The 15275-nt window shown below is 52.6% G+C and overlaps 5 protein-coding genes across 5 annotated transcripts; 2 read left to right on the forward strand and 3 right to left on the reverse strand.

The window, feature by feature from the left end:
- Positions 1–95: 95 nt before the first annotated feature.
- On the reverse strand, positions 96–5867 carry BJX67DRAFT_391745 (DNA topoisomerase 2; the record flags this gene model as incomplete). The annotated part of the gene is made up of 4 exons (XM_071034844.1): positions 96–2335; positions 2398–5367; positions 5425–5730; positions 5793–5867. 4 exons carry the CDS (start codon positions 5865–5867, stop codon positions 590–592), a joined length of 5097 nt encoding a protein of 1698 aa, XP_070888717.1. The 3' UTR covers positions 96–589.
- A 1214-nt stretch (positions 5868–7081) lies between these two features.
- Positions 7082–10655, forward strand: BJX67DRAFT_346908 (putative GTPase activating protein (Evi5)). Its single transcript, XM_071028463.1, has 4 exons — positions 7082–8103; positions 8167–8777; positions 8840–9196; positions 9242–10655. Exons 1-4 carry the CDS (start codon positions 7747–7749, stop codon positions 10539–10541), a joined length of 2625 nt encoding a protein of 874 aa, XP_070888718.1. The 5' UTR covers positions 7082–7746; the 3' UTR covers positions 10542–10655.
- Positions 10656–10699: 44 nt separating this feature from the next.
- Positions 10700–11923, reverse strand: BJX67DRAFT_378794 (uncharacterized protein; the record flags this gene model as incomplete). Its single annotated transcript, XM_071032410.1, has 1 exon — positions 10700–11923. One exon carries the CDS (start codon positions 11921–11923, stop codon positions 10700–10702), a length of 1224 nt encoding a protein of 407 aa, XP_070888719.1.
- Positions 11924–13203: 1280 nt separating this feature from the next.
- On the forward strand, positions 13204–13783 carry BJX67DRAFT_346910 (uncharacterized protein). The gene has a single exon (XM_071028464.1). It carries the CDS (start codon positions 13321–13323, stop codon positions 13642–13644), a length of 324 nt encoding a protein of 107 aa, XP_070888720.1. The 5' UTR covers positions 13204–13320; the 3' UTR covers positions 13645–13783.
- Positions 13784–14221: 438 nt separating this feature from the next.
- On the reverse strand, positions 14222–15268 carry BJX67DRAFT_346911 (uncharacterized protein). The gene is made up of 3 exons (XM_071028465.1): positions 15104–15268; positions 14933–15044; positions 14222–14875 (listed from the first exon to the last, which is right to left on the reverse strand). Exons 1-3 carry the CDS (start codon positions 15161–15163, stop codon positions 14685–14687), a joined length of 363 nt encoding a protein of 120 aa, XP_070888721.1. The 5' UTR covers positions 15164–15268; the 3' UTR covers positions 14222–14684.
- Between the last annotated feature and the right edge of the window lie 7 nt (positions 15269–15275).

Genomic DNA, 15275 nt, shown 5'->3' on the forward strand with positions numbered 1-15275 from the left:
CCTTCTTGCTTAGCTGTTCGCTTCGTTGTCTGCACGATTCTTGATCTCATCACACTGAGTGCTTGCTTTGCTGGTTCGATGAGGAAATGAAAGGGATATTGGATATTTGATAGACTGGGACGGAGTTCTGACTTGCATGCATAAGGAAGGTGGTTGGGGGCTGTGGTTCCGGGCGGCTTGTTTTTCTTGATGTTTTGTTTTCCACGAGTTTTGGTTTTGGGATTTGCTTTAACTATCTAGTTTATGACCGCGACCGTGCCTTCAAATCATTTACCTATTTGAATTGCATGTGGATATCAGTATGGCTATCCTCAACATCATAGATCGCACGAGTGGTACAGTTCCGGAGGCTGAGCCGTGAAACGCTGCGGAGAACCAATGAGCGGACGCTGTCGAAGGATCTGCCTTCATGCTACGAAGGCTGAGGTCATGATTGACCATCATCTGGAATATAAAGCAGTACATTGACTAAATCCTAAAAGCCGAATAGATATGCAGATAGAGAATAGAGGCGAGAAATCCAAGATAACAGATATGCTGATGCTTCAGACGATCAACGTGCTGATGATAAACCCCGTCTAAACGTTCCTTATTCGCTCATGTCAAACGAATCGTCCAAGCCGTCCCCCGCGCCGTCATCGCTATCGTCCTCAATCACGTAGCTCTTCTTGGTAGTTGCGGTCCGTCTTGACGGCCTGCTCGTGTTGCTAGCTGCGGCCTTTCGAACGGGAGCGTCATCTCTAAGACCTGCTGGAGAGTCCAGAATATCGTTGGCCATCGCGTCGATATCATCGTCCGACAGGTCATCCATCAAGGTCTTTTTCTTTGGAGCCGCCTTCGACTGCTTTGAAGCATATGCCTTGGCGGCCGGAGACAGAGTTGTTTGTTTTGCCGAAGGCGCAGCGGTGGCTGTAGCATCCTTCTTTGGACGACCACGACCCTTACCCGTGGCCGCTTTCGGTGCTGCCGTGGTCTTGGCTTTCGCGGCCACTTTGCCCTTTGTGGGTTTGACAGGCTCCTCTCCGTCATCCAAGTCCATACTGTCCGAGGCTTTAACGTCCTTGGGCTTGACATGAAGGGAGCGGCGGGGAGAGTTCTGTGGGATGAGCTTGCTGTAATCGGTTTCGTCCGCGTCAAAGTCGTTGGAGAACTTGGAGGTCTTCGCACTAGTCGGCAGGCCCGTGCTACTGCCAGGTCTGGACAGCTCAGAGAAGAGTTGTCGAGCGTCCGACGCAGAACCACTAGCCGTGCCACCAATACCCTTGACCATTTTGCTAACATCGCCGAGCAGGTCATCACCGTTGTCACTTTCCGAGTCACTCAATGCATATTTGGGTGCAGCCTTGCGGCCTGCGCGACTCGTTTGTGGTGCTGTCTTGGCCGCTTCCGTCTTCGTGATTTCCACAAAGTCGTCATCATCCAAAGCGTCGCTATCGTCATCCTTTGGCTTCGATTTAGCCGCGGCAGCAGGCCGACCCTTCGGCTGCGGCGCTGCCTTAGGAGCTGCCCGACTCTTTTTAGGGGTAGCTTCAATTTCGGATCCGCTCATACTAATGTCCCCGTCTTCATCTTTGGGTTTCGGTGACGCCCTTGCGGGGCCTCTGTTCTTCTTTGGAAGGACTTCTGTTATCCCGAATTCGTCATCCGACTCGCTGTCAAGGTCCCAAGCTGCAGTCGAGGGTTTCGACGACTTCCCAAGGAAACTCATGATGCCGCCTTTGGGTTCGACCTTTTTTGCGGCTGCCTTCTTAGATTTCGGGGCGGCGAAATCTTCATCAGAGTCATCACGGTTAGCTGGCTTGCGTTTCTTTCCGGTCGGGCCACGATCGCCTGTTGCAAGTTTCATAGAGGTGCGGCGGCCCATCTTCGCATACGAACGGCGGCGCCGCTCGGTATCCTCAAGCTGGAAGCGCCATTCGTTGATAAAATCGTCAAGATCGCGCCTCCAAATATCTTCCTTGGAGAGCTTGATCAGCTCATCGATTTCAACTTCCTTCTCCCCGATCTGACGGCGCAGCTTTTCTACACGTTCCTGCGTCAAAGACCAAATTGCCATTCCGAGTAGGTAGTCGTAGGCATGAGCAAGATCCTGTGTATCATCTTGATCCTCGGCAGACGAGTCGTCTGACGCTTCTAGGACCCGCTCGGTCTCACCCGCCTTGGCAGCGTCCGCCACTTTAGGGAATGGCTTGAAGCCCTTCTCCTTCAATTCCACCACAAGAACACTCTTCTTTTTCTTTGAGACGACCAGCTTTCCATCAATGATCATCTGGACGAATCGCGCCTGGTTAGTCAGCTTGTCCAGCTCCTTCTGCAGCTGACCAAGTTGATATTGCTGTGCGTTGCAAGGAGTCAGCATACCTGCATCGGGGGGGAAGGCCAGTGGGAGGCACTCACTTTACGGCGTTCATAGAACTTGAGTCGAAGGGCGAAAAACTCTTTCAGGATATCCTCCACGCTATTGTACTTGGTAATGCGGCCCTCGGGGTCAAAGGCGACCAAATTACTTGTAGCAACTGTCTTGGTGAGTTTGAGTTTCTCTTCCAAGTCCTCGATAGTTAGAGGCGATTTTATATTCTTCTCGTCCAGCTGAATGACGAAGTGGACCTCAGTGTTGGTGTTGTAATCCTTGTAGTCTTTGATGAAAGATGGCGTCTTCTCGGCTTTAATGATGTCTTCGAGCTTGTTGATAAAGTCCTGAGTCCATGTCCGAATCGGCAGTTCTGTAATCTCGATCTCTTTGTCCGAAAGGTGCTTGACTATGCCGCTGAACTTGTACCTGTCGGGTCCAATTTGGGTGACCTCGCCCTTGAATCCTCGGAACCAAGGCTGCATTGGCTTTGGTTCCTCGCCATCCATCATCCGTCTCAGGTTGTCAACAATGTCCTCAGGGTTATAGTTCGGAATGGTTGAACTCCAGCCTGTGCCGATACCATCGGCCCCGTTGATGAGAACCATTGGAACAACAGGAACGTACATCTCGGGCTCAATGGTTTTGCCATCGTCCACGCAATGTGTAAGAAGCGGGTCATCATGTGCGTTGAAGATGCGGCGCGCAAATGGCGAGAGTCGAGTGAAGATGTAACGAGCACTGGAAGCATCGTTTCCTCCACGCAAACGAGAACCGAAGAAACCGCTGGGTTCGAGGCAATTAACATTGTTTGAGCCGACGAAATCCTGGGCTAACCCGATAATAGTCTGATGCATAGAGGTATCACCGTGGTGATACGCTGTCATGCTCAAAATTTGACCCGCAAGTTCAATCACCTTGACATCTTTCTTAATATTGCGGCGCAGGCAGGTGTACAGGACTTTGCGCTGGCCGGGTTTCAGGCCATCAACAACGGAAGGGATTGATCGGATATTATCAGCCATGCTGAACAGAATAAGTTCCTTGTTGATGAAGTCAGTATATGTGATCTTGCTGACTGAGTGATCCAAGTATGTGCCCGGTTTGAATTGGCGCAGCCATTCCTTCCGTTCCTCAACTTTCTTTTTGGAGAAGGCAAGTTCAATCAGCTCCTCTTCCTTATCCTGCAAAGTATGGAACTCCTTCAGGTGGCGGTCCAGGTCGCGGAAATACGTTTGAGAATCTTCCGCGCTGCTTGTTCCCAGACCCTTGTAGTACTTGTGCTCCCATCCACGCTCGTGACCATGCTTTTCTAGCCAGGCTTCGTATTCTGGCATTGTGAAGAAGGACACTTGCTTGGTCGGATTCTTGGGATCACCCTTCCAGACCTTGATGATAGGTGTGATGAACTCAATCAAGAACTCAGGAATTTTGAGCAGACTCGGGAACTGAGCCTGAAGGAAGTTGATGAGCAAGCCTTTGATGTGACTACCGTCGTGATCTTGATCGGTCATGATCATTAGGTGGCCATAGCGGAGGCCGCGAGTATCCGTATATTCTTTCTTGTGCTGCAAACCCAGGAAATTTTTGATATTCTGAATTTCTTCGTTCTTCGAGATTTGGTCAAAGGAAGCATCGCGGACATTCAACATCTTCCCACGAAGCGGGAATACACCGAAAAGGTCAGGCCCGACGACGGCACGACCAGCCATAGCTAGACCCTTCGCAGAGTCACCTTCCGTCAGAATAAGGGTACAGCGGTAGCCATCCTTGGTGCCGGCCTTGTTCGCATCGGTCAATTTCGGGTTGTTCATGCGAGCCCGGCGGCCACCGTCGGATTTCTTTAGCATCAAGTCGGCCTTATGGTCAGCAAATTTGCGAAGATGGTCCAAGACGCCAGTGTTAAGCACCTTCTTGAGGAAAGATTCCTCAAGCACAGGCTTGCTTCCGAATTGCGAGTTCTTGGTAGTCAATTGCTCTTTCGTCTGGGAGTTGAAAGCTGGGTTGACAATCTTGGCATTGACGAAGAGGAATATGTAATTGCGGATCTGTGCTGTCTTCAACTGGGCACCAGTAGATTTTCCCTTCTTGAGGGACTCAGCCAGTTTAGTACAGATCTGATCCGCAATGTAATTGACATGGGTACCTCCGGATGTCGTAGCGATAGAATTTACGAACGACACCTGTTTAAAGGAGCCATCTGACACTGCAAAGCCAATCTCCCAATAGGGATGAGGGCTACAGGTCAGCAGTGGATCGTTCTTGGAGTTTTCGTCACCACGCTCTCGACGGAGAGCTTTGGTGTACATTTCCATGTACTTCTTGAAATTTCGAACAGCAATCTTCGTCCCGTTCAGTTTGACTGACACCTGGGTGGTTCCAGCCAAATCATAAACTCGTCGCTTGAGCAGTGCTTCGAAATCGTCGTCCATACCGTCCATGCCAAACTTGGGATAATCAGGCTTGAAAGTAACTTTGGTGTAGTCGGAACCTTTCGCCTCAGTAATCTTCGGCTTGCCCAATGTCGACATATTGTTCGTCCATGTCTGTTTGTATCGCTTCTTCTGTCGCGAATCCTGCGTCTCAACAGTGAATTCGGTGGAGAAGACGTTACAGAGCTTGGCGCCAAAACCATTGCGACCACCAGTGATCTTTGCCTTGTCGTCATCGTAATTTGAGGATGTTAAGAGGTTACCGAAGATCATCTGAGGAATGTAGATGCCTTTCTCCTCGTGGATCTCGACCGGAATACCTTTACCGTTGTTCCAGACACTGATCTCACCGGTCTCTCGGCTGTATGTAACACGAATCTCGTCCATGTTCTCGTCATTTTGCTTGTTATCCGCCGCGTTCACAACAATTTCATCGAAAATCTTGTAGAGACCAGGGACGTAGGAGATCTCACGATACTCCATGCCATCGTGCTCCGAGCTATATACCCACATCTCCTGTTTGCTGCGTTCGACAGAGCCGATGTAGGTGTCCGGACGTTTAACAATATGCTCGAGGAGTGAGAGCTAGAACCGGGGTTCCGTCAGCACGTTCAATGCTCGCAATTGTAAGACCCAACTTACCATTTTGTACTTGTCGGACGCTTTTACTTCCTTGGATGGTTCCTCACTGCCCTCCATTGAGAAAGATTCATTCTCAACATCAGCAAGCGGTTTGTTTCCCGCCTTTTTAGAGGCGGCAACCTTTTTAGTTTTCTTGGGAGGTGTCTGCGAGAGCACCGAGTCGTTATCAAACGGAGTATCGTTGTCGGACGTCTCATCTTCGCGATCAGCCTTAGCTCGCTTCTTCCCTTTCGCGGCTGGTTTGGCCGTAATCTTCGTCTGCTTCATTCTCTTTGGTGAGGCCTTCTTCGCAGTCTTCTTGGGTTTCTGTGCGTTGCGAAATCTCAGTCAGCGGAGACCAGTGAGGAATATTAATGGGGCGAGCGTACTGGCACTTCCTCGGGGACGAAGTCCGAGCTTCCGTCGTCCTCAAAGGGAGAATCCATCATAGAATCATCACTCATCTTGCTTAAATCAAATCGAATCACGGTAAAATAGGGGAAGTCGAATGAAGAGAGAATTTGAAGTCGGGAGATAACGAATGACAAGAAAAAGAGGCAGGGAAGGGAGGCTAGAGACAAAGACTCGCTTCCAACACGCGGAGTCCAAACAGGAATAAAGAGTGAAAGAACAGTAGCCTCCTCCACGAACTCCTCGATGGTGATTGTGTTGTTGTTCCTTGTTGTTGACGCGCTGATGCTGCGGCTTGCGACCAGGGCAAGTCTTCAGATCCAGTCTCTGGCCGCCTCCCGGATCTGTGGTTCCTCCGTTCCGTCGCTCGATTGGGAAAACTCAAAACAGACCATCCGAAACGGGAAGGCGCGACCAAAACACAGCAAGCGGGGCTCCTTCCTCCTCTCCACTCACGCTGCTATTTTGAGCAAACTGAGGTTTCTTCCACTGGGCTGGGGAAAAGCGAGGCCGAACTGAAAGCGACTCCATGTTCTTTCGCCTTCTTCTCACTGAAAGACCGGGGCCACCCGGAGTTGACTGGCGTCGAGTCCTACGAAGAGTCTCTCGGGGCAACAAAGAGCTTGACAAAGAGGAAAGGAAAGGATCCCAGAGACGTTCCTGAAATAGCCACATCTCGATGTTTTTCTGCACGTTATTCAGAGCCTTTCAATGCTCCTAGTGTTTTCCGTAAGGTAGGTCCTCCAGAGGAGGAGTTCGTTGGTCCTTCACTTGGAGCCGCTTTCTTGGGTAGCCCTGGGAGGTCTCTGGTGCATGGATATATACTTGCCAGCTGGACGAACCAGGGCGGGTCAGCTTTCTCGACCGAACTCCAGAGGCGTTCGAAGCCTGGGTTTTCACCCTGCCTTGTCTCATGGGACAAGAGATAACCGATGCAGTATCTCGACTTCGCTGTCGTCCTCGATGAACATTTTCTTCGCTCTCTTCCTTTCAGGCACTTCCAGGCGCCTCTTTGTTTCAGGACAGAGAAGTAGTAGAACGAGTAGTACTAGTATGACTCTGTATGGCAGGACTGTATCTTTGCCAAGACCTATAAGTTAAGCCAATTAATGAAAGCAGGAGAATTCAACATCCAATGAAAGTCCGTATTGGTCAATCCACCAGCAAGGCTAATACCGTCATGCAACGTTTTAAATACTGGGGGCTTCAGGGACATGAGTGGTTGAAGGTGAGCATGCCATCTGTCAAATGAGAATCTCAGGGTGCTCCCCTCATCTCTGGTCTCAAGTCCTCTGCACGATCCTCCCAGGCGGACTTGGCTGTCTTCTGACGGAAGACCAGCTTGGTGAAGACCCTTCCATGGATTCGGAGGCCGAGAAGCACTTCCATGGAGGAGAGGTTGAGCTGCCACCAAAATGTTCAAGACGCGCTTGATTCGGCTCAAATCATCTATTTGCAGCTGAATTCCTTTTGATCTGAGCCTTGTTGCTCACAAACTAGCAATGGAATTTCCATGATCTCAATGATTATTGAACGATCGACGGGGCGAGACCCCAGTGGAGTGGTGGTCAGGAGAAGGCCCCTGAACCAGGAGCCCACTTGGGGGCACCTGGATGCCGACTTGAACCACCACTCAAACACCGCTAAACCTCACCAACACTCCAATTCAAACCCTCGCCGTTTCTGCTTTCCTTCTCCCTTGGCTCCCCATCTTCTTTGCCTCATTACTCTCGTCTGCGCCATCGAGAAATGCCGCTGTTTGCCGTCCCTCTCTCGGCAGTCCTTCGGTCTCCTTATCGCGTTTCCCACAGCCCTCTCCGAAGTCCGCCTTCACCCTTTTGATTGAGGCACGGCCCTTTCGGGAAACTTGCCTTTGGCGAGTGCGCCAGCGAGCCTTTGTCGGATACTGTCCTCATTTACAGCTCAACGAGAATGGAGCCCTCCGATCGAGCCTCGTCGCGCGCCAGTTCGCAGTCAAACGCCCATCCCCTGAACCAGACCGATTCCATGGTGACTGTGCCACTCTCCCCCAATTCAGAAGACACACAGCCCGATTGGCGCACTCTCGATATCCCTCAAACTCCGGTCGACGCTCCGCTGCACTCGGACGATGAGATTGACCCGAAAGCTACCCCTACCCCCGCGAAACCGGACTTAGAATCAGAACTCGCTCGCTCGCGTGTCGGCGAAGATGTCGACCGGACCGACGGGCAAGACGGCGATGCGGTGGACTGGGAAGAGCTAGAGAAAACGGAGGAGCAAGAGCCTCGAATGGAGGGGTCTGATGAGGTATGCTGGGGACAATTTGAAAGCAACAGGGGTAGAAAATGACTGACATCCACAACCCCTCAGACAACTGCACTTCTATTAGCTCGCTTGGAGCAGGAAAACAACGCATTGGCTACGAACCCAAAGTCTGGCCTGGTCAAAGTGGCCGACAAGCAAACACAGCCTCGTCCCTCTCGCACCCAGTCCCTTCATCAGATTAAGCGACTGATTAACGAAAACCCTCGATCCTCTCTCCGATACTCCCAGCTTGCACCTCCTCCGATGACAGAACTAGAATTTTGGGCAGCCCTTGTTGCAGACTATCCACAAACGGTGCAAAGACTTCCGACCTTGACTTCAAACAAGATCAGAGGAGGGGTACCACCTCCTTTAAGAGGCGTTGTTTGGCCGAGCTTGTCTGGTGCACGGGAGGCGGCGTTGTTGACTGAATATCAAAGGCTCTGCGGCGAGACGAGTCCGTACGAAGGATTGATTGGGAAGGACATTGGCCGCAGTTTTCCCAATGTAGAGATGTTCCGTGATCCAAATGGTGAAGGACAGCAGATGCTTGGCCGGGTGCTCAAGTGCTTTAGTCTTTACGACACCAAAATTGGTTACTGCCAAGGTCTAGGCTTTGTCGTCGGTCCTATTCTGATGCACATGTCAGACGCGGAAGCATTCTGTGTGCTCGTACGGTATGTTGAACTAACCCAAGCGTTGACTCACTCAAGGTTGGATTGAGAGCTAATTCCCCTAGACTTATGGATCTCTATGATCTACGAACCTGCTATCTTCCTGATCTCTCAGGCCTTCATCTCCGGGTTTATCAGTTTCAAAACCTCCTCTCTCGTCTCCGACCTGCGCTTTTTGCGCATCTAGAGTCGCTCAATATCGAGCCGGTATACGTCTCACAGTGGTTCCTGTCATTCTTCGCTGTTTCTTGCCCCCTCCCAATGCTCCTTCGTATCTACGATGTTATCTTCTTGGAAGGGGCTTGCGAGACCCTGATGCGTGTAGCACTCTCGCTGATGCAGCGTAACGAAAAGAAACTTCTGAATTGTACAGAATTTGAGGATGTCATGCAGCTATTGTTGTCGAGGAGTCTCTGGGATACGTAAGTTGATTACTCGTGCGCCAGCTTCTTTACTGACTTCTGTAGCTATGCCTTTGACGCGGACGACTTTGTCAACGACTTTGTTTCGTTGACTTCACTCGTCACGAAGGAAAGTCTCCAGGCCCTGGAGGCTAGCTATAACCAGTCCCAGGGTGTTCCTACTGGCATCCCGTTCCCGCAAATGCAGGCTGCAGCTTCTCGATTTCTGGGCCGGTTCTGGGCTGGCTCGGGGCCGCACACCTCCGTCAAATCGATCAACCTGAACCCTAACCAAGCAAGCACCACGAACAATCTCCGTCGGTCGACGTCGAAACAAAGCATGGCGTCCACTCTAAACTCTGTAGAATCCGCGTCTGACGCTAGCACGGCACCTACCGAGCTGTCAGTTGATGGGCAAAAAGTCCGAACGAAATCTACGATGTCTCAGAACAAGGATCGTGACCTACATGGCCAAATCGAAGATCTCTTGATGGCACTCAGCGACCTGCAGCGGCAAAACGCGAACCTTAGCCGAGAACTCCAGCAAGAGCGGGAAGAGCGCGAGGAAGATCAAGCACTCGCAAGGTCAATGCTCAAATACATTAAAGAATCGAGCTCAGATCCTCCTCCAGGCGAATTTCTAAGGAAAGTGGAAGAAAGATTCGCAACGACGGACACCAACAAGCATGTCTCAATAGACCAAACTAAACACCAACTTCGCGACGACGTCGATCGATGGAAGAGCATGTACTCAGTCGAAGCCGGTCGCTGCCTCGACCTTACGCGACGAATCGACGAACAGGAACAGGAGACTTCCTCACTTCGTGAACAGCTCCGCGAAGCAAGGGGCCGTATCCAAGATAGCTACCGCGAGCGACAGCGTCTGGAGCGAACCGTGCGTGACCTTCGTGCGATCAAGACACCTGCTCCTGACACACCTCCGGAGGCTTACGGTTCCCCGACCAGCGACAACAGTGAGAACCTGAGTCCCGGTGGTCTTCGCGAGCTCAAACTCGGCCGCTCGGCCTCCCAAAAAAGCACATTCAACAAGCGATCTAGCAGCCTCGGCCTACAATCTGTCCTCTCCACGGATAGCAACCGCCCACCAGGAGAAGAAGCCCTACTTCTGGAACTGGTGAATGCGAAGACCGCCGAAGCTGTGGCAAAACAGGAGCTGGAAGAGGTGAAGGCCAAGCTGGACTCGTTACGGAAGATGGTAGGTGGATCGCGCACCGGACTCTCGCGGAGCTCCACGACGAAGGAAAATCGAAACTCGTTACTGGGCTTGTCGCCGAGCCCTGGTGTCTCAAAAACTCCGACAGAGCCTGTGACGACTGGTGGGTTTTTTAGTGGGTGGGGGAGATAGTCGGCTCATGCATACCATGTACTCTTTATAGATGATACCTCTCGGCTGTACATATCATTGTACCACTACCCTTGAATCTGAACTGATTCACTCCCAGTGCGGAATCTATTCAACGAGTATAATATGTCTATTACCCTGCAGCCATCCCTCTAAGCAAACTACGAGATATACCCCAACTCCCTCAAAACACCCAATTCCAACTCCTCATTATCATCCTCTGTGAATTTCTTCACACTCCCAGCCTTGGAATCCCTCACCCACCCCTCCCAAAGAGCCCCCCTAACAACCTTCTCTCGCTCAATCCACCTTCTCTGCATCAGCATCCCAACATTCCTTGTCTCCACCCTCCCTCGCGCTCGGAGTATCAAATCCAACGCCTGAAACAGCGCCTCTGACCCCTCAGCCTCGGCACCACTGGGGAGCAACCGCGCAGCCCGCTCCTTGAACGCGCGGTACCATGAGTAATAGAGGTTCGCACTTCCGAGGACAAGGTCCTTGTAGAAGAATTCATAGGCGAAGGGGAAGAAGCCGGCCATTTCCCAGTCGATGATGGCGACAACTTCGTATGAAGCTGGTTGGGTCTCTGTGTCAGCGTCATGGCCTGCGTCTGCGACCCTTGACACAGGCTGCACGAGGACGTTTCGAGGTTCAAGGTCGTTATGGCAGAGCACAACGGATTTCTGGAGGGCGTCGATGGCCGTCTGCGATAGGGATACGGGGCCGATATCGGAGAATGGAGTCGTGAATCGCACGCTCGTGTCCCCCGGATCTTGGGTAATGGTGATCTGGTCGAAGTCGTCTTGGGCTGCGACGAGACTGCGTATGAGGTTCGTCGCGGTGGTGAAGAAGCCTACCTGGAGGCCGCCGAGGGGGATGATCGGTTCGATGGGGGTACCAGCAGTACCACCTCCTGATGTGACGAGCCGTTGCACATCCTCATCGAGAAGGTCGATGCTCTGCAGCTTTGACACCACAGAGACAACCTGCTCCACAACATGGGCGACTTGGTCGTCGTCGAGTTCGTCCCAGATACTCTCCAGCGTCACGGCATCCCGGACGAAGGCTGTGACGGAGTAATCCACTTTGCGTCCATCCTCTGTGCTCGCCGTGCCTATCTCGTAGACTTGCGGGATGAGATCGGGGATTGCTAATGATGCTGACTGCTGGAGAGCCGACACTGCGGCTATCTTGCTAGGCGAGATCTCTAGACGGACGAGTGTTTCAGTACTCTCCTCTTCACTCGATACTTCGGGGTACGCGACGAACGTGCACGTCTCGAATGTCTGCGCGAGGACCTTCGTCGAGACAGACTTTGCTCGGGGGAAGATCTGAGCAAGGAGCTGGTTATCTAGCGCGAGATCGCGCTCCTCTTCGGCAGACATGCCGACTGCCTTTGGTATTTTGAGTGTGGATTGGAAGTCCCTGACACAGGCCGTGGAGGAGACTAAGAGAGTAAACAAGAGAGGGAGGGAGAGTGAGGCTCTTTGCTCCTCACACCTTCGACAAAGGATCGCGCACTGCATTACCCCTCACTTCAAACACGTCAGCTCTGAGTGACAGGAGTCTGTGTGTCTGCAGGATAGCCGTCCCTGAATTAGCAGGTCCGGCAAGGCTGCCTGTGTAACATGCAGGAGGAGGCTGAGAATGGAGTGCATGGGCTGACGAGGCCTGGCATTGCCGATTCGCTCTTTCGCTACAAGGCATCGATGTCCTCGTGGACAGGATGAGACTGTTATCTAGCGATGGATGTTATCTTATGCAGCTATACTCGTGTTGAATACACTCGCTTGTCGGCTACAATGCACTTATCTTCGGCAGAGCAGAGAGACTCTGGAGGTCTGAGCTTCAAGGAGAATGCTACATTTAAAGAGAGTCAATCGCCTACCGCGGAGAGTTAATCTCCCTTCGTATGGGCGAGGACTACACTAGGGTGGCCTCTTTGTGAAGGGCTTCCAGGATTTGGCCTGGTAATTAGGGCTTCTACGAAAGACTATGGGCAGATGCACACAAGCTTGCGTGGAGAAAGTAGATACCGACCTCTTCAGCTGCGGACGGCTTGCCTCATCCTTCCTGCCAGGTGTGATGGCGACACCAGACAAGATACGAGGAGCAGGTCTGGTCGTCCATCCCCGACGCCTCGTATGTATACCAGCCAGCGCGCCAGCCGCAAAGGACTTCCTGCCATCCCTCTGAGAAGTGCATTAATGCAATACAGAGACTGACCTAGTGATACAGTATATCAATAAACAGGGACAACTAACGTCCTCCCGCAAAAGAAAGTATATCCACAACTCCCTGATGCCCTTTGGTCGTTGCAAGACCCAACGGCGTGCGCCCATTATTATCCCCGCTAGAAATATCATCCTGCCTCTCAACCAAACACCTGACTATCCCCTCATGACCCGTCAGCGCCGCAACGTGCAGCGCCGTGTACCCGCGGGTATCAACAATCGTCGGATCACTTCCAGCCTCGAGGAGCAACCGGACGGCATCTTCGTGGCCGTTCAGCGTGGCAACATGCAAGGCCGTTGTCCCATCATGGCCCTGCGCGTGAAGCGCCGCGCCGGCCTCAAGGAGATATTTTATATTCGTATAATAGCCACTGCCGGCAGCCCAGAACAAGGGCGTAGCTCCCCCATCGGTGGTAGCAGCTACATCTGCGCCACGGCTCAGGAGGGCGCGGACGCCGTCCTCAGGCCCCCTGGCAGCCCAGTGCAGCGGGGTCTGGCGGCGATCATTCAGCGCATTAACGTGTGCTCCGGCGTCCAGAAGCTGGGTTATGATGGGTGCTGCGCTGCCCGCGGTGGCAGCCATATGCAAGGGCGTATGTCCATTTGAGTCAGCGATTGAGGTGTCGGCTCCTGCGTCTAAGAAGAGACGCACAAGGGGGTCGTGTCCCGCTCCAGATGCGCACCAGAGGGGGGTCTGCCCGTTTCCGTCTTGGGCCGTAACATCCGCGCCAGCATCCAGCAGCATCCGCGCGACGTCGACGGCGCCCTTGAAAGCGGCTTCGTGCAATGCGGTTGACCCGGACTCGTCTTTGAGCGACAGGTTGACACCGGCGTCAATCAATGTCTGCGCAATGGCACTATGCCCTTCCTGAGCTGCAACGTGAAGTGTGCCTCGACCATTCTGGAATGACGCCGAGCTATCCGCGCCAGCGGCAAGGAGAACAGAGACGGCGTCTGCACTCCCCTTCTTGACTGCTAGGAGCAGTGGTGTTGCCCCGTCCGCACCCACAGCATTTACGGCAGCTCCGTGTCGAAGCATCAATTCTACCAGCGGCGCATCACCGTTTAGCGCAGCCAAATGGAGGGCCGTCAGGCCCGAGTCATTGCTACAACGGAGGGAGATATCCGCGCCTTTCTCCAGGAGTACTTCAACCGTACGTCGGTGGCTGTTCACGGCCGCAATATGCAACGGAGCCAGGCCCGAATCGTGCATCGTATCGGAATCCGCCCCTGCATCCAGGAGAAGGGCTGCGATCTCGTTGTAGCCATACGTGCTTGCGATAAGCAAAGGAGTGGAGCCGCCATCGTAGACCTCGTTGGGGATCGCGCCTGCAGCGAGGCACTCCTGTACCAGTTCTTTGCGGCCGGATGTCGCCGCGACGAGGAGCCGCGGGGTTTTCTCCTCGGTTGCGATGACTATCCGGGAGAATTGCTCTGAGGCTTGTGCGAGGGATGTCATGTCGGTTGGTTCGAGGTATTCTGCTATCTGCAGGATGATCTCAGGGGGGAGAGGTAGCCAGCGCTCAGGGGCCATTTTGGCAGTCTGATTAGGAAAATGCTCAAGTCGCTGCTCGAAAGCAGCTTGATGGGCTGGTAGACGATCAATACAAAGACGAGAGAAGTCTGAGATTCTGGACCAAGGCAGCAGCGGGGCTCTGCTGTCGATCACCAGAAATACGAAGACATAGTGTCAACCAGAATCAGCCCTTCACTCGACGGGTTTATTTTACAGTAGTGGAGCGGCATATTCCAATTCATAGAAACCACCGACTCAGAATTATGTACACCCTCAGGACAGCAGATTAAAGCACACATCTATACCGCGAAGCCCAGTGGACATGTCCGAATTCCGGCTTCTCGTGAGAGAAGGCACCGCAGAAGAAATTGAACACATAAAGAAACAATATCTGGCCTACTCCCTCAGCGCCGAATAAGCCTGCAAAGCGCCCATAATGGCAGTCGCGACCCCGTTGCTGGTGACACCGCGCTTGACGTAGAACCCACTGCTCACAAGCATCACAGCGGCCATGAGGACGGCGACGGCCTTGTTGATGGGGTTCTTCAGCTGCTCTGGGGCTTGGGACCAGTTATAATTAATAAGAGCTGCAGGACACTGATTAGCGGAATGAACTTTCTTCGCTGGTTGAATGGTCGTCGCACCGTTGACAAGGAAGAAGGCGCTCCCCTGGTACCATCCGGCGCGGGCGCAGGTGTCCGCGTTGGTTGGGAGGGCGCGGAATTGAGGGGATGATTGCCATTCTTTGGCACTGAGCTGCAGGAATTATTAGTATCTCGATAGCTTTTCGATGGTAGAATCGATGTTGAGCGTACCGTGTGGCCAAGGGAGACGAGGACCCAGCCAATGCTGGTTGTTTGGAGAGCGGAAGGCATGTCGTACTCGCGGCTTGATAGGATGAGATATTTAAAATGGTTCAATAACGCCTCGAAGTCTAGTCCCTTGATTATATCTCGAGAGAAGTCGAGCGTGAAAAAGATTACCCAA

The sequence above is a fragment of the Aspergillus lucknowensis genome, assembly GCF_044049455.1.
Source record: "Aspergillus lucknowensis strain CBS 449.75 chromosome Unknown BJX67scaffold_8, whole genome shotgun sequence".
In the NCBI taxonomy this organism is placed as follows: domain Eukaryota; kingdom Fungi; phylum Ascomycota; class Eurotiomycetes; order Eurotiales; family Aspergillaceae; genus Aspergillus; species Aspergillus lucknowensis.

Excerpts from the sequence above, each read along its gene's own strand:
- BJX67DRAFT_346911 (XM_071028465.1), bottom strand. The coding sequence starts at position 15,163 with ATGCCTTCCGCTCTCCAAACAACCAGCATTGGCTGGGTCCTCGTCTCC. Across the intron at positions 15,045-15,103 it reads TCGTCTCCCTTGGCCACACG|CTCAGTGCCAAAGAATGGCA; the intron begins GTACGCTCAACA and ends TAATTCCTGCAG. Across the intron at positions 14,876-14,932 it reads CGCCTTCTTCCTTGTCAACG|CTCTTATTAATTATAACTGG; the intron begins GTGCGACGACCA and ends AGTGTCCTGCAG.
- BJX67DRAFT_346910 (XM_071028464.1), top strand. The coding sequence starts at position 13,321 with ATGATGGGTGCTGCGCTGCCCGCGGTGGCAGCCATATGCAAGGGCGTA.
- BJX67DRAFT_346908 (XM_071028463.1), top strand. The coding sequence starts at position 7,747 with ATGGAGCCCTCCGATCGAGCCTCGTCGCGCGCCAGTTCGCAGTCAAAC. Across the intron at positions 8,104-8,166 it reads GAATGGAGGGGTCTGATGAG|ACAACTGCACTTCTATTAGC; the intron begins GTATGCTGGGGA and ends ACAACCCCTCAG. Across the intron at positions 9,197-9,241 it reads TCGAGGAGTCTCTGGGATAC|CTATGCCTTTGACGCGGACG; the intron begins GTAAGTTGATTA and ends TGACTTCTGTAG.